General features: G+C 55.7%; 1 protein-coding gene across 2 annotated transcripts in view; it reads left to right on the top strand.

Annotated features, from left to right (window-relative positions):
• Positions 1 to 15,900, top strand: part of LOC122369512 (UDP-N-acetylglucosamine transporter-like) — a 33,341-nt gene that overhangs the window by 2,488 nt on the left and 14,953 nt on the right. Inside the window, exons 2-4 of one of the 2 annotated variants that reach the window (XM_043344306.1) lie at positions 1,729 to 1,920; positions 13,637 to 13,791; positions 13,979 to 14,101. In XM_043344306.1, the coding sequence (XP_043200241.1) occupies positions 1,734 to 1,920; positions 13,637 to 13,791; positions 13,979 to 14,101 (465 nt within the window). In that variant the 5' untranslated portion in view covers positions 1,729 to 1,733. The remainder of the gene's footprint in view (positions 1 to 1,728; positions 1,921 to 13,636; positions 13,792 to 13,978; positions 14,102 to 15,900) is intronic. The other variant, XM_043344307.1, reaches the window with a different exon arrangement.

The raw sequence follows: 15,900 nt of genomic DNA on the forward strand, positions 1-15,900 counted from the left end.
TTTTGCCTTCAATGACCTCTGGTGACCTGACCTTTGACCTGACCAAAAAATTGACCGAAGTGATTTCGTCATTATTTTTGACGCTCTTTCGAACGCCGCCTTCCGCGTATCGCTACGTGGCCCAGGAGCCGAGTTACAAGGGGGGGGTGTTCAAACACCCCCCCCCCCCCAGCAGGGCGTGGAAATCCAGGACCCCCAGCCGGGCGCGGGTTAAAGGTGGGATAGTCCCTTTAAATGAACGCACGCTAGCGGCGTTTGAACTTGCGAGTATCTGTCAGTAATTTTACGACATAGAAAATGTCACGAATTCTGACAATCATAGACGAGGCCGGTTTTGACACAAAAAAAAAAAACAACATGAAAATCATGCTTTTTCAGACACCCCAAACATTTGCATGACTGGCCATATTGCGATTTATTCGATTAGGTGAACTTGAAAGGTGCCCTTTTCGGTACCTATTTATGGCCACTCGTGAGCCCCATTTGCATCACTGTGCCATCGCCCGTAGGCACCTTATTGGCATTGATCTAATAGTGTGAGATATGATGACAGACTTTCTATCCGACACATTGTGATGTCCGAGACTGAAAGCTGAGCGGCTGATGCTTCTGAAGCCCTCCCAGCCTTCTCTTCCACTAGTTCAAAATGTCCAGCGGCGGCTTCATGCAGGATTGCCTTTGGGCTGAGCGAAACCCATGACATGTCCGTGTGCCGGCAGCCACCATTGTCGCCCTGCCTCTGACTAATATGTGCGCCGGCAGCCACCATGGGCGCCCTGCCTCTGACTGATATGTGCGCCGGCAGCCACCATGGGCGCCCTGCCTCTGACTGATATGCGCCGGCAGCCACCATGGTCGCCCTGCCTCTGACTGTATGTGTGCCGGCAGCCACCATGGTCGCCCTGCCTCTGACTGTATGTGCGCCGGCAGCCACCATGGGCGCCCTGCCTCTGACTGATATGTGCGCCGGCAGCCACCATGGGCGCCCTGCCTCTGACTGATATGTGCGCCGGCAGCCACCATGGTCGCCCTGCCTCTGACTAATATGTGCGCCGGCAGCCACCATGGTCGCCCTGCCTCTGACTGTATGTGTGCCGGCAGCCACCATTGTCGCCCTGCCTCTGACTAATATGTGCGCCGGCAGCCACCATGGGCGCCCTGCCTCTGACTGATGTGCGCCGGCAGCCACCATGGTCGCCCTGCCTCTGACTGTATGTGCGCCGGCAGCCACCATGGTCGCCCTGCCTCTGACTGTATGTGCGCCGGCAGCCACCATTGTCGCCCTGCCTCTGACTGATATGCGCCGGCAGCCACCATGGTCGCCCTGCCTCTGACTGTATGTGTGCCGGCAGCCACCATGGTCGCCCTGCCTCTGACTGTATGTGCGCCGGCAGCCACCATTGTCGCCCTGCCTCTGACTGATATGCGCCGGCAGCCACCATGGTCGCCCTGCCTCTGACTGTATGTGCGCCGGCAGCCACCATTGTCGCCCTGCCTCTGACTGATATGCGCCGGCAGCCACCATGGTCGCCCTGCCTCTGACTGTATGTGTGCCGGCAGCCACCATGGTCGCCCTGCCTCTGACTGTATGTGCGCCGGCAGCCACCATGGTCGCCCTGCCTCTGACTGTATGTGCGCCGGCAGCCACCATGGTCGCCCTGCCTCTGACTGTATGTGCGCCGGCAGCCACCATGATCGCCCTGCCTCTGACTGTATGTGCGCCGGCAGCCACCATGGGCGCAGTGCCGCTCAAGTGGCTGACGCTGCTGGTGATCACGGTGCAGACGACGGCCCTGGTGCTGGTGATGCGCTACTCGCGGGCCAACGCGTCCGGCCGGCCGTACTTTGCCAGCACGGCGGTGCTGCTCACCGAGGCGGCCAAGATGACCGCCGTGCTGCTCACGCTCTGGCTGGAGAACGGTAGGTGAACCTCACTCATGCCATTCCGATGCATATACTCACAATTAAAATCACCTACCCGCTACATTAACCCGCGCACCGACGGGGTCTGCGCCAACTTCGTACCGACGGGGGGGGGGCGGATGACCGCCCCCCTGAGATCTCGAGAACGAAGCAAGATAGCGACAAGCGGTAAACGGCAAGGGATACGCACGGACAAGGTCTACAATTTTTACCTAGGTCATTTTCAGGTCAGGTCAAAGATGACGTCACAGGGGTCAAAAAAGTCAAAATGGCGGCGCTAGGTATAGGGAGAATTTTTCTCGAATAACTTTTTAAACTAGTCAATATAGGAACAAATTAAGGGCACCATCGTGATCCTCTCGTCAATCCGCATCGAATGATATATATGTTGACCTCGAAAGGTCAAGGTCAAAGGTTGACCTCAGGTCACGTGACCTCGAGGTCATCATGTATATCATTCGATGCGTCTTGACGAGCTGAACACAATGAGACCATCCGCGCGGCTGTGTCTTGTTCCTGTACGGAGTTATTGTCAAAAAACCGCTGGTGACCTTTGATGACGTCACATGACCTCACAGCTGCTCAACAGCAAAACAGACCTCAAGCTAGTGAAGGTTGATCGTATATGAGATCATGTATGGTTTATAGGGCCATTCCGACCCGTTTTAGTGGTAAAAACAGGGAGTTTATTTGTATTAGAATCTTGTGGCCGCAGTCGTGCCACTGCGGCGCCGCCGCCGCCCCGTCCAGGCTCGGGATGAGTTATATGGCATTGTGCGGGGCGGGGCCGGGAGGAAACGGCCGGCGGCACGCGCAGCGCAATTGTAAATTTAAGATATGTCATTTAAGGCACGTAGGCCGCCAAGCTGGCGCCTTCCGTCACCTCGTCGCTGCTGTGCAAGTTCGCACTCGTTTTGGGCGTGTTCTAGACGTTTCGTAGCCTGTTGAATAAAAGGTGGGTCACGTACGACCCCCGGCCAGTCTGGGCCGGCGCGCGACGGAGGCAGCTGGCAATACAACGGCAATGTGGACGTAAGGAGTTTACAACAAGCTATTTCGGCCTTGGAAGACTGCCGTGATGGGGAACGAGAAGGAGACCTGTGATGGTTCGGACGCTGCGGCTGATCTCCGCTTAATCCCGGAGTTTGACGGTGTGTCGCAGCCCGTGTGCGAGTGGCTGGACAAGGTCGAACTTGTGTGTCAGCTGCGCGGCATCAAGGGACTGCACGTCGTCGTCCCGCTGAGACTCACTGGTGGTGCGTTTGCGGTATATCAACAGCTCGGAGAAGATGAGAAGAAAAAGTACGAGGACATCAAAAGGGCCCTGACATCGGCGTTTGCTTCGGATCGGTTTGAAGCCTACGACCAATTTGAACGTAGAAGGCTGCGTCCAGGTGAGACGGTGGACGTGTTCGTCTCTGAGCTGCGCCGGCTGGCTGGCTTGTTCGGAGGTATGCCGGACGACAGCCTGGCATGTGCCTTCGTGGCCAAACTGCCAGATTCAGCACGCCGTGCGCTCAGGGCTGGATCACGGATGGAGGACATGCCGTTTAGCCAGCTAATCGGTCGCGCTCGGGCCGTGCTAGCCGACGAGGAAACAAACACCGCGGCCGCCGCCGCTGGCACAAGGACTGGAGCACTCCCGGCCACAATGAAATGCTACTCGTGCGGGCAACCGAACCATATCGCCCGCGACTGCACGGCAGGCCGCGGACAGCGGGGCCGTGGAGGCCCCCGTGGTGGACGGAGCCTCGTGAGGTGCTACAACTGCAACCGGCAGGGGCACATCGCCTCTGCGTGTCCGGAAAACGACGCGGGAGGGGAGAGCTCAGCGCCAGCCTCCTCTCCTGTCGACCAGTGAACGGGGCGCTGCCAGTCGCGCAGCTGTCGGTGGACGGAGCGAGCTGCAAAGCGCTGGTTGATACAGGATGCAGCCAGTGTGTAGCTCACGTGTCAGTTTGTCGGAGGTGGAACCGACGCCCGGTGAGCGTGATGACAGTGAGTGGAGGGCGTTATTGGTGTGAGGGGTCAGGCGTGGCACGCGTGCAGCTGCGGTCCGGTGAATCAGTGTCCGTAGATGTGCTCGTCGTAGCACGTAAGCCACTGGGGTTTGAGTTCATCCTCGGGATGAATGGTATCAGAGCACTGGGTGGCGCTACAGTGAGTTCGGATGACCGAGTCAGATTCGGAGTTGAGGCAGCGGTGTCTCATATAGCGGCGTCAGTGGCCTCACCCGGTGACCGGGTCAGCTGTGATGGTGAGAGGACTGGGGTGTCGCGTGCAGTGGCAGCGACTGCACGGGTGAGTCATGATCAGGCGAGCAGTGAGGCGGCCCCAGCGTCAGGTGCAGCGGCGGCAGCTGCAGCAGTGAATCGAGCTGACAGCAGTAAGGGGGATCCGGTGTTGGGTGCGGCGGCGGCGGCCGCACCGGCTAATCGAGCCGACGAGAAGGACTTTGTGGTGAGCTTTGATGAGACAGAAAAGAAGTGGTCGGTGGAGTGGAAATGGTGTGGAGGAAAGAAGCCCGAGCAGCTGCACAATACAGCAGAGGAGTACGCGATTCCAACAGAAGCCCGACACGAATACGAGCGAGAACTCTCCAAGTGGGTGGCGAATCAATGGCTCGTCCCTTATGATGAGAGCGTGCACGGGAGGGTCAAAGGCACGATCCCGCTCATGGCGGTCATCCAACCGAAGAAGGACAAAGTGCGTCCCGTCATGGATTTCAGGGAGTTAAATACGCACCTGGACCCGCATACAGCTGACGCGGATGTTTGCAGTGAAAAAATCCGTGAGTGGCGTCGGTGTGGACGAAACGTGTCTCTCCTAGATCTGCGAGACGCTTACCTGCAGATCCACGTGCACGCATCGCTGTGGCCGTATCAGACTGTAGTGTTCCAGGGCAGACGGTGGTGTCTGAGCAGACTTGGCTTTGGGCTCAGTCTCGCACCGATGGTGATGAGAAAGGTGCTGGAAATGGCCCTGAAACGTGACCCGAGGGTGCACACCGCTACATCACCTTACGTGGACGACATACTCGTAAATGAAAACATCGCTACTGCATTAGAGGTGAAGGGTCATCTGGAGGCGCTCGGTCTGACCTGCAAATCCCCGGAAAAGGTGTCAGAAGGTGCTCGTGTCCTGGGCATTCGAGTCTGGGGGGAGCGGCAAGGACTGTTCTGGAAGCGGGACAACCAGGATCTACAGCCGCCGCCAAAGCTGACGAGGAGAGAGGTCTTCTCGCTGTGCGGACGTCTGACAAGTCAGGTCCCGGTGTGTGGCTGGCTGCGTGTCTCCGCATCCTACCTGAAAAGACGCGCCACTGCAGCGACAGACGGCTGGGATGACGAGATCACCGACCCAGAACTCCAGAAAATGGTCATGGAAACGCTGCAGCGCGTGAAAACGGCCGATCCCGCACGAGGTCGCTGGGATGTCACCGGCGATGAGGGAGTCGTGTGGGTGGATGCCAGCTCCCTCGCCATAGGAGCCGTGCTGGAGATGGAAGGCAGCATCGTTGAGGACGCCTGCTGGCTTCGGAAAAATCCCGAGACACACGTGAACCTTGCAGAACTGGACTCTGTTGTGCGTGGCATCAATCTATCCCTGGCATGGAACCTGAAGAAAGTGACTATCGTGACGGACTCGAAAACGGTCTATCACTGGCTAACAGATGCGCTCTCCGGCAGAGCTCGGATAAAGACGAAGGCGGCGAGTGAAATGCTGATTAGAAGGCGCCTGGAGACCGTGAAGAGTCTGAGAGATGAGTACGGCCTCCAGCTGACCGTGAAGTGCGTTCCGTCAGTGGACAACAGGGCTGACGCACTGACGAGAGTGCCGAAGAAGTGGCTGAACCAACAAAGCGATCCTGAGGTCTGCGGCGCTTCCTTCTCGGCGCCGGATGTGGTCAGGATCCATGAAACAAGCGGACACCCAGGCATCGGGAGAACGCTGCGCCTGTGTAGGGAGCACGACCCGGCTGTGAGCAGGCACCAGGTGCGCAGTGTCGTTAGCCAGTGCGAAAGGTGCCAGTCCATCGATCCAGCGCCCCAGCGGTGGTCACATGGTTCGCTGAGCGTGACTAAATGCTGGGACAGGGTCAGCATGGACGTCTGTCACGTAAACGATCAGCTGTACCTGACTCTGATTGACTGCGGTCCGTCTCGGTACGCGATCTGGCGGCGGATAAAGCGACAGGACACCGGCAGCATCATCACGGCTCTGGAGTCGGTATTCCTGGAGCGCGGCGCTCCGAGGGAGCTGCTGACGGACAACTTCACCTCATTCCGCAGTGCCGCATTCCACGAGTTCGTCAGCCGGTGGGGTGTCAGCGTCCGGTACCGAGCTGCCCATGCGCCGTTCGGCAATGGTGTCTCTGAGAGAAACCATAGGTCGGTCAAAACAATCGTAGCGCGCAAAGGCTGCTCAGTGGCGGAAGCAGTCTACCGCTATAATGTGATGCCGCGCAGTGATGACCTGAACTCTAGTCCTGCCAACGTACTGTTCAACTACAAACTGAGAGTGCCGGACGTGGAGAGTGAGGAAAAGTGCGAAGAGAGTGAGTGTGCTATGTTCAGTGTAGGCGATAAGGTATGGATCAGAGACCCTAGTCGCCGGTGTGATGTGCCAAGTTCCATAGGAACAGTCACCCGACAAGTGTCGGCGCAGTGTGTCGAAGTAGACAATGTCCCCCGTCACGTGAGAGATCTGAGACTGGCTTTCGTTCCCAGTCCGGAGAGTGACCAGACTGAGCCGCCGATCAATGACAATGACGACTCTGGCCCAATTATCTTGCGAGAGTGTGCGCACGAAAGCCACGGGGAAAATGTGCCCCCTGTGACGTACGCTGAAGTTCTACGCCGCGGCATGCGGGAGAGACGCCCTGCCGTTCTGACCCAGTACGATGATTTGTAGATCAGGGGGGAGTGTATTAGAATCTTGTGGCCGCAGTCGTGCCACTGCGGCGCCGCCGCCGCCCCGTCCAGGCTCGGGATGAGTTATATGGCATTGTGCGGGGCGGGGCCGGGAGGAAACGGCCGGCGGCACGCGCAGCGCAATTGTAAATTTAAGATATGTCATTTAAGGCACGTAGGCCGCCAAGCTGGCGCCTTCCGTCACCTCGTCGCTGCTGTGCAAGTTCGCACTCGTTTTGGGCGTGTTCTAGACGTTTCGTAGCCTGTTGAATAAAAGGTGGGTCACGTACGACCCCCGGCCAGTCTGGGCCGGCGCGCGACGGAGGCAGCTGGCAATACAACGGCAATGTGGACGTAAGGAGTTTACTACATTATTTTTCCCCCATTGACTTATAATGGGGAGGTCGAGAAATTGACCCGACCTTAGGTCATCGATATCAAAATTCCGAGATATACAAATTGTAGCTACTAATGACCTTATAACATCCTGCGACTTTCAAAGGCCTCCGACATCTACTGTAGCTCTGGCACGGTGACAAAGTTGCAAAAAAAAGTAACTTGAGGTTGGGTCATTCAAAGTGACCTGGTGACCTGACCTTAAAAGTTAGGAGGTTGAAACTTGCACACCAGGTGTAAAATTGATGCGAAAATAGTCGTACCAAATTTCGCGGCGCTACGCGCCGCGGTTTTCCCGCTATTCGCGAAAAATCTCAAGGGGCGGATATCCGCCCCCTCCCCGTCGGTGCGCGCGTTAAAACTCGTAAGTTGCAACTGTGCACATTGCACTGCGCCATAAGCTCCCGTTTTGGAGACACCTGTTAGCCGAATACCTATGAGGAAGGGTGTTTAATGCACCTTCGGAGGTCACTGGTTCAACCTTGTGCGTAAATACTAAATACGCACAAGATTGAAATCTTGTGCGTAAATACGCACAAAATTATCGCAACTTGCGATAATCTTGACCTGACTTTGGATCACAGATGCAAAGAAATAATCCCATTTCAGCGAGTTATATGATCTGGTACCCTATTGTCAAACACCGAGTTTGAAACTAGTCAGCAGTCATTGGATGTCATCAATTGCAAATTTCTGATGCTTTTTACCGTTTTGATATTTTTCACAAACCGGCTCATTCCTCATCACAAAACAGGGTCACAGCGCCGCGGAAAATCGCATTCCATAACAAGACTTTCGCTAAGATGTCCTCAGATTTGGCCTCACGATTGCTTCAAACAACCTTTGTGACTTCTTATATGACGTCATGCAAGGGGAAAAATGCAAAATTCGGCCTGAGGTCGGGTCAGAGTCGTGATCTTTACATTACAAGCCTGTGGAAAAATATTGAAATGCGGCCTGCTTCGAGTAAACGAGTCGGAACCACCCAATTCTCTCAGGATGATGACAGATTATCTTATATGTAATGACCCTGGGCCCAATCTTAGCAAATGCCGTGAATGCGCATTCACGGCATTTGGTAACATTCAGAACTATTCCACATTCACTTATTCATTCGTTCAGGCAACATTCATAATCATTCACGCTATCAAAATCATTGGACAAGATTAGCGGGATGTAAATAAAAAGGATATCATTGATATCAGTGCCGTTAACTCCGGCCAGTGCTGTCAAATCCTATTCACGGCATTGGTAAGATTGGGCCCAGGTGCCATTTACTGACAGGGGCACCGGGAGGGGTCATGTGAGGTCATCAGTTACAGCACATCTTTTAGAACTTCGAAGCTCGGTGGGTAGAATAAGATCAATGCCGGTGCTCGCAGTATGCTTGGACCTAGACAACGCGGCCGTGTAACACCAGCGCTGGGTGAGCTTGGCTGGGCCACCCTTGATGACTACGTGACTACCTACCCAGTAAACATGCTGACGTCGGCCCGACGTCGGGCCGAGGCTCGGCCCGACATCGGCCCAACGTCGGTTCAACCTCGGCCCGACATCGCGATCGGCTGGACGTCGGATATGCCCGCATGTTCCGACGTCCAGCCGAAGTCCAGCCGACGTCGAGCCGACGTCGGGCCGAGGTCGTTTGCCGAGGTTGACGAGATCGTTTGTCGTTGGACCGAAGGGACCCACGTCGGCATGTTTATTGGGACAACGCGCCAAAAATATCAACCGGCGGCGGGATTCGAGCCCCCCAGTCGCCGACGTCGGCATGTTTACTGGGACAAGACGCCAAAAGCATCAGCCGGCGATGGGATTCGAACCCCATGACATTAGAACGCGAGGTAGGTGTTGTGTTTCGGTCGGTTCGAATGAAAGAGTTGTATCTAATGAGTTAAACGAGATTTATTCCGAGAACTCTTTCCTGAGTCGTTACGTTAATCACGAAGTAAACAAAACGTAATGGCGTGCGTCGTCTCTGCCTATCCGCGCCAGTCTTGTCGACCGGCGGGCCCAATCAGCTGGCGGCGGCACAGGCGCACTCAGCTACGGACCGGGGCGGGCGGCGGCGGCACGGGCGCACTCAGGACTCGGGCACGAGCCGGGGCGGCGGCACGGGTGCGCTCGTGCGCCAGAAACACACGACAACACACCATCTCCCCCCAAGACGACTGCGGTCGTCTTCACTACGGAGAATAGGTCACACCACCCCAGCGCACGGACAAGCGATCGGGGGGCTGGCGCGCACGGCTGCTCCGGCGCAGCGGGGGCGGCCGCGGTGCGGCTGCTCCGACGGTGGCGGGGACGGACTCGCCGGGCGTTGCGCCATCTGCGGCCGCGCGGGGCGGCTCAGCGGCGGGTGGCCCTCCAGTCTCAAGCAGTGGCCGGTAGGGACGGAGGAATCGCCGATTCCGCCAGAGGACTCTTCCGCTTCCCGTCTTCACCAGGTAGGTGCGGCGCTGCCCGACACCGACCACTACACCGGGGCGGTCCCAGCGGCCGGTGTCACTGTTTTGGATGTCCACACGGCTGCCGATGCGCATCTGGGACAGGGGACGGGCCGTCCCGTCATGGCGGCTCGTCGCCGCCTCCCGGTTCACAGCGGCCTTCAGCTCACACTCAGCAGCAGCGCGCTGCCACTCGGGCGCGAACGCACGGTGGTGGGTCGGCACACACGACCGGATCGGGTGTCCGAACAGCACCTGCGCCGGAGAACGTCCGTCCGCGCGCGGCGTGTTCCTTAGCTCCAGCAGTCCCCGGCTCAGCTGCTCGTCATCCAGCCGGCCGCCAGTGGACGCCGTGATGATGAGCTTTTTCACTGTTTTTACGGCCGCCTCGGCGTGGCCGTTAGACCTCGGGTAGTGTGGGGACGATATTTCGTGTCGCACCTCCCAGCGGCCCAGGAAGCGGCGCAGAGTTCCAGACGTGAACTGCGGTCCGCCGTCCGTGCGCAGAACTGTTGGTACTCCAGTCTGGGCGAACAGCGCGCGCAGCTCGCGGGTCAGATGCTCTGCCGATGCAGTCCGAGGGCAGATGGTCACGTACGGCCAGCCGGACAGTCGGTCTGCATACACCAGATACGTCCGGCCGGCGACATGAAAATAGTCCGCCGAGACCGACTCGAACACACGGCTCGGCTGGTCGTCTTCCCGCCACAGCGGCTCGTTGGCGTGGCTCGGCACCAGCTGCCGGCAGCGCGGGCAGGATGACACCACGTTGGTGACGTCACGGTCGATACCCGGCCAGTACACGCAGAGGCGGGCGCGGCGCTTTGTTCTCTCGATGCCCTGGTGCGACTGGTGCAGGCGGTCGAGGATGTCTCGTCGGAGGCGGGCAGGGATCACCAGCCGGGGGCCGTACACGATCAGGCCACCGTCCAGCGCCAGCATGCCCCGCACACCCCAGTACGGTCGAACGGCGGGGGGCACCTCGTGCCGGTGCTCTGGGAATCCGTGCAGAATTGTCTCTCGCAGGGACTCGTACTCGGGGTCGCGGTCGGCGGCGGCTCGGATCCTCTCCAGGCTGGGATAGTAGGTTCGTGTCCTACCGACCGCGCCATGTTGTGTTTCGGTCGGTTCGAATGAAAGAGTTGTATCTAATGAGTTAAACGAGATTTATTCCGAGAACTCTTTCCTGAGTCGTTACGTTAATCACGAAGTAAACAAAACGTAATGGCGTGCGTCGTCTCTGCCTATCCGCGCCAGTCTTGTCGACCGGCGGGCCCAATCAGCTGGCGGCGGCACAGGCGCACTCAGCTACGGACCGGGGCGGGCGGCGGCGGCACGGGCGCACTCAGGACTCGGGCACGAGCCGGGGCGGCGGCACGGGTGCGCTCGTGCGCCAGAAACACACGACAACACACCAGTAGGTTAGTGCGCTAACCACTACGCCACGCAGCCAGATAGCGAATTCAGTTTGTTTTGCTGGGTTATGCCCTTTCGGTCTGACAAGACCATTTCAGAGCCGGAAGGATGATAGAATGGAGACATTGGTCTTCTTGGCGAGCACCCTGGGTCCAGTTCACATAGATTCCCTGGTCCCATTGCTGTTACGTGACACTTATTGGAAAGGGCGACCCCACAATGGATTCATATAGCCACTCTTGCACGCCTGCACCAACGTTTCCCAAAGTGTCCCTTTGATAAGTGGCACTTTGGCAAAGTGACACTTGCCGACTGGCCTTTCTATATGAACTGGGCCCGGCCCTGGTGAGTTGCCGGGGCTGAGCCTGACCAAAGGATAGGCCGAGCAGCCTCCAAGCACTCACCGCACCCGGCTACGGGCGGCGAGCTCGGCTTACGGGCAATCCCAAATGGGATAAAGTTTCCCGTCCAGTCCGGATCAGAGTGTTGCGGCGTGGAGGAAGATTTGAGTTTCCTGAGGATATTTTAAATACAGAAGCTCTTTATGAAACATGAAACATGTATTTTATATTATTTTAACGGTAAAAACAGCGGCCGATGTCGGTCCAACGTCGCCCCGACGCCGGCCCGACGTCGGCTGGACCTCAGCAATTGATCTCGGTCCGACGTCGGCTGGACCTCGGCTGGACGTCGGTACATGCGGGCATATCCGACATCCAGCCGACGTCGTGCCGAGGTTGGACCGACGTCGGGCCGACGTCGGCATGCCGATGCCGAGTTGCCGACGTCACCCCGACGTCGGCCGACGTCGGGCCGACGTCGGCATGTTTACTGGGTACTTGAGGATGGTGACTACGAATATGATGATGAACAGTTATGACGATGAAAAATTGTGCTTTTTCGTGGAATGTTGTACCGATGACGGATGTCATTCAAGAGCATCGTAGTGCCAATGATCAACTATCAAACTTCGTAGGTTTACTTTTCCATGGTTTCACGGTTAGGATCAAAGTGCTGCCGAGTGCCGGCGCAACCCCGACGTGCAGGCTGGTTGGCGCTTTGTTGCATTTTCTTCCCGTCTGAATCGAGCTTTTAAACCGACGTGTAGCTCCATAGGTGTTGATTGTGCATTATCGACTAACTATAGTAAACAGCACGGCGCGCCGGGTCACGGCCCCATTGTAGATGCCCGTGTCTGCAGGGGCTCCGCCACGGTTTTGGGATTGGAGGGGTCCGGCCCAAAACACAAAACCTCCGGCTGGCGGATCCAGGGTGGGCATTTTGGGCGAATTCACCCCCTCCCCCGCACTCTGCAGCTCCCGAAATCGATGAAAAGTTGTCGTTTTTTTCTAGAGTTCAAAGAAAACTTAACAATTTTATCGGGATAGTTTTGCTCTAAACCGAAAAACTAAGGCTCAACCTGCACACGGAATCGAAAATCGAGAAGCGGAGCCCATTGACACCGACATGGCGGCCTCTAAAATCAACGTTCTTGAGGAATGGAGGCCGCTGTTGCGCGCTCCAAGGGCGGTGTTAGCTATCAGACAGCGCATTAGGCTCTCAGTGACTGGCATGTGCTTGGGAATTCAGGGGCCTTCATAGGCGCTCAGATATCTATGTAGGCTCTTAGGCCAGTGTCGGGTCCTCCAAGGCCGTAGTTAAAGGAAAGCGCAGGGCTTTAGGGGTCGTAGGGTTTTGCAAGTCCTGCCCTGATATAGCAGTATGGGGTCCTTAGAGACTGACATCCAGTCTCTGTGATCAGAGTGTGACCTAGCTTGACCTGAAAATGGATATCAAAATGCTGCACTTGAATCAAAGGTCAGGTTATGGGGATCCTGTTAGAGTTGTGACTTGTAGATGTGCTATCTCTACCAACCTGCATTCAGAGCCCTGTGCAAATTATTGCAGATTACCTCAGAATGGTGCGAGGCTGCTTCGACTAGTATGGTGCTCGAAAAACCGGTTAACCCTCCCCCCCCCCCCCCAACACTTTCGGGTGACCTCACATGGAAAGAAGAGGATTCTCAGATCGATTTGAAGCTCTTTTGGGGCGGGTATTGTGTCTAAGAGGTGTCCTGCAAGCTGGACCCCTCTCATAAAATTACCTATAGCCGAACTCTATCATGCTTAGCTAAATCCTAGCAATCTTCATCGCATTCTTCAAAGTATAAATAATAAAATGGTAGAATAGTGACACTTCCGTACATATAGGTCGGCGAATGTTGAGCACCTTGTGAATCGTGTGTCACAATATTTTAAGGATTCCCTACATTTCTTGATCTTAAATTCCTTAGCTTTGCGACTGTCAACACATTCTAAATTATTCAACACATGTTGTGAATGAATTAGTCATTTTTACGCGAAAACAAGCTTGCAGGTATAGGAATATTGGGGGGTACTGTACCCCCCCCCCCCGGTAAATTATTGGGGGGGGGGGTCCGGACCCCCGCGTACCCCCCTGTGGCGGAGCCCCTACGTGTCTGACAGCTGGCCTGCAGGGCGGCCTGTCGGCCGGCTGACGAGTGCTCTCTGTGGTGTCAGGCCGGTCGGTGGCGCGCACGGCGGCCCTGCTCCGGCGCGACGTCTGGGGCCAGCCGCGCGACACGGCGCAGCTCGCCGTGCCCAGCTTCCTCTACACGATCCAGAACAACCTGGTGTTCGTGGCGCTCACCAACCTGGACGCGCCCACCTTCCAGGTTAGAGAGACCACCTTCCAGGTTAGAGAGGCCACTTTCCAGGTGAGACAGGCCGCCCACCTTCCTGGTTAGAGAGACCACCTTCCATGAGACAGACCGCCCACCTTCCAGGTTAGACAGACCGCCTTCCAGGTGAGACAGACCACTTGGTTGCCTCAGTGCGCTGACTGCAGGCGCCGCCGGGCAGGTGCTGTACCAGCTGAAGATCCTGGTGACGGCGCTGATGTCGTCGGTGATGCTGAAGCGTCGCGTGGGCGCCGTGCAGTGGGTGGCGCTGCTGGTGCTGGTGGTCGGCGTCGGACTGGTCCAGGTGAGCTCCGGGCCGGCTCCGGCTCCGCGTCGGACTGGTCCAGGTGAGCTCCGGGCCGGCTCCGGGCCCGGGTCGGACTGGTCCAGGTGAGCTCCGGGGGCCGGCTCCGGGCCGCTGCACCGCTGGCCGCCGCGCGCTCCCCCCGGCGGTGTTCTGTTCGGCGGACTAGTGGCTAGTGATTGAGTTCATATTGTCAGTCTGGTCCTGGAGAATAGAATCGAACCGGATAACAGCAACCAGTTAGACAACTTTTATGTATAGCAACCGAAAGCCATTTAAGACAAACAATAATTTCATATTCAATGACCTTTGCCTAACAATTATAAAAACGGGTGTTTCACTTTGAGTGTCAAAAAGTATCCGCTTCTAAACGCGACATAAAATGTAAAATAAGAAGGAGCACGGGTCTGCGCGCATGGTCTTCCCGCAAGCTGTTGGACATCTGCGTTTTTCTCTCTTACGCTGTCATTTTTGGCATGTCAGTTGATTTGCAACGAAGCAGGAACAATGGACTACCCACGTTCACGTGTGACGCTACCTAAATATAATAATCTGCTACCTGACAACATATAGACCTTAAAGGAAACTTTACAATGTTGTACAGGGTGTCTCAAAAGTTCGTTGACAGGTACCGGCCATGCTTTTTTGTCAATGATTCTGAATCAACGAGAAATTAACAGTCGAAATTTTGCATGAGCATTGGTAACAGCCTTCCCCCAGCAGTCGCATTGTTTTTAAGTGCATTCAACCCTTCATGAGCTCACAAAAAGGGTTCACCTCTGACCACGGGTCAGGCATGAAAATGGAGGTTGCAAAATCGGGTCGGCTGAGAAACTCTCTGATTCAGGAGTAATGGGAATGGTTAAGTCGGAAATGACACATGGCAAAGTGTCGGCGAGGATGAGTACAACATAAAAACGGTGGCTAAAATTTGTGAAGGACGAAAACATGCGAAACTAACAGCGTTTTGAACGACCTTCGTACGGCAGCAGACTCGCTCTCCGGAAAGCAGCTGAAAATGCGGTCATAACTATTGAAAACTGAGCAGAAGCTCACAGACAGAATTATCCAGTTTCAAAAATTGCAGGTCATCATAAGATAAAGACAAAGAATCATTTTGAAATTGTTTATAATATCTATAACGCTAAATTTTTGGGGAAAATAACACGAAAATCGTCAATGACAAGGCAACTGACCCTCCAAAAGTGTCATTTAATGTAAAGTTTTATCTTACGAAGTTTCAAGAGGCAGATATGGAGCAAATGGCTTTCTTTTAGATACAAAATCCCAACAAAACCGCACGATGGACAGGTTTTGGCCGTTTACAAAGCAGAACCTCTCCTGAGGAAAACACTCCGCAACCCAGCGAAGGTCTCGGCATGGGGAATGAAGAGCGTTTGGGATTTGCAAAATTTGCAAATGTGTCTAAGAAACAGAGGGCCGACGCATTCTGCAAGCGGCGCCATGATTTAAGTGCGTAGCACTTTTGCGCCAATTGCATACTTTATTTGTTATATTCATCTGTTTGTTATTGAATAAATGGTCTCTCTCTCTCTCTCTCTCTCTCTGCTACGATATGCTGCGAAAAAAATTGCCCCTGGCACTTCCCATTTGTTCAGGAATGGGGTTGTTTTGAAAAGGAAAATGATGCTTGGGAGGTCGGCGCCAGTCATTCATGAAGGAGTTAGCGCCAAAGAAGACCTACAAAATACTCACGGATGGTGTCGATGCAAGCTGTCGGCTTTCAGGGAGAAGCGGATGTTGCCGGAGAGCTCGTCAAACCTAAATTCGACGCTGAA

This window comes from Amphibalanus amphitrite, unplaced genomic scaffold (assembly GCF_019059575.1).
Source record: "Amphibalanus amphitrite isolate SeventyFive unplaced genomic scaffold, NRLGWU_Aamphi_draft 001044F_arrow, whole genome shotgun sequence".
Taxonomy (NCBI): domain Eukaryota; kingdom Metazoa; phylum Arthropoda; class Thecostraca; order Balanomorpha; family Balanidae; genus Amphibalanus; species Amphibalanus amphitrite.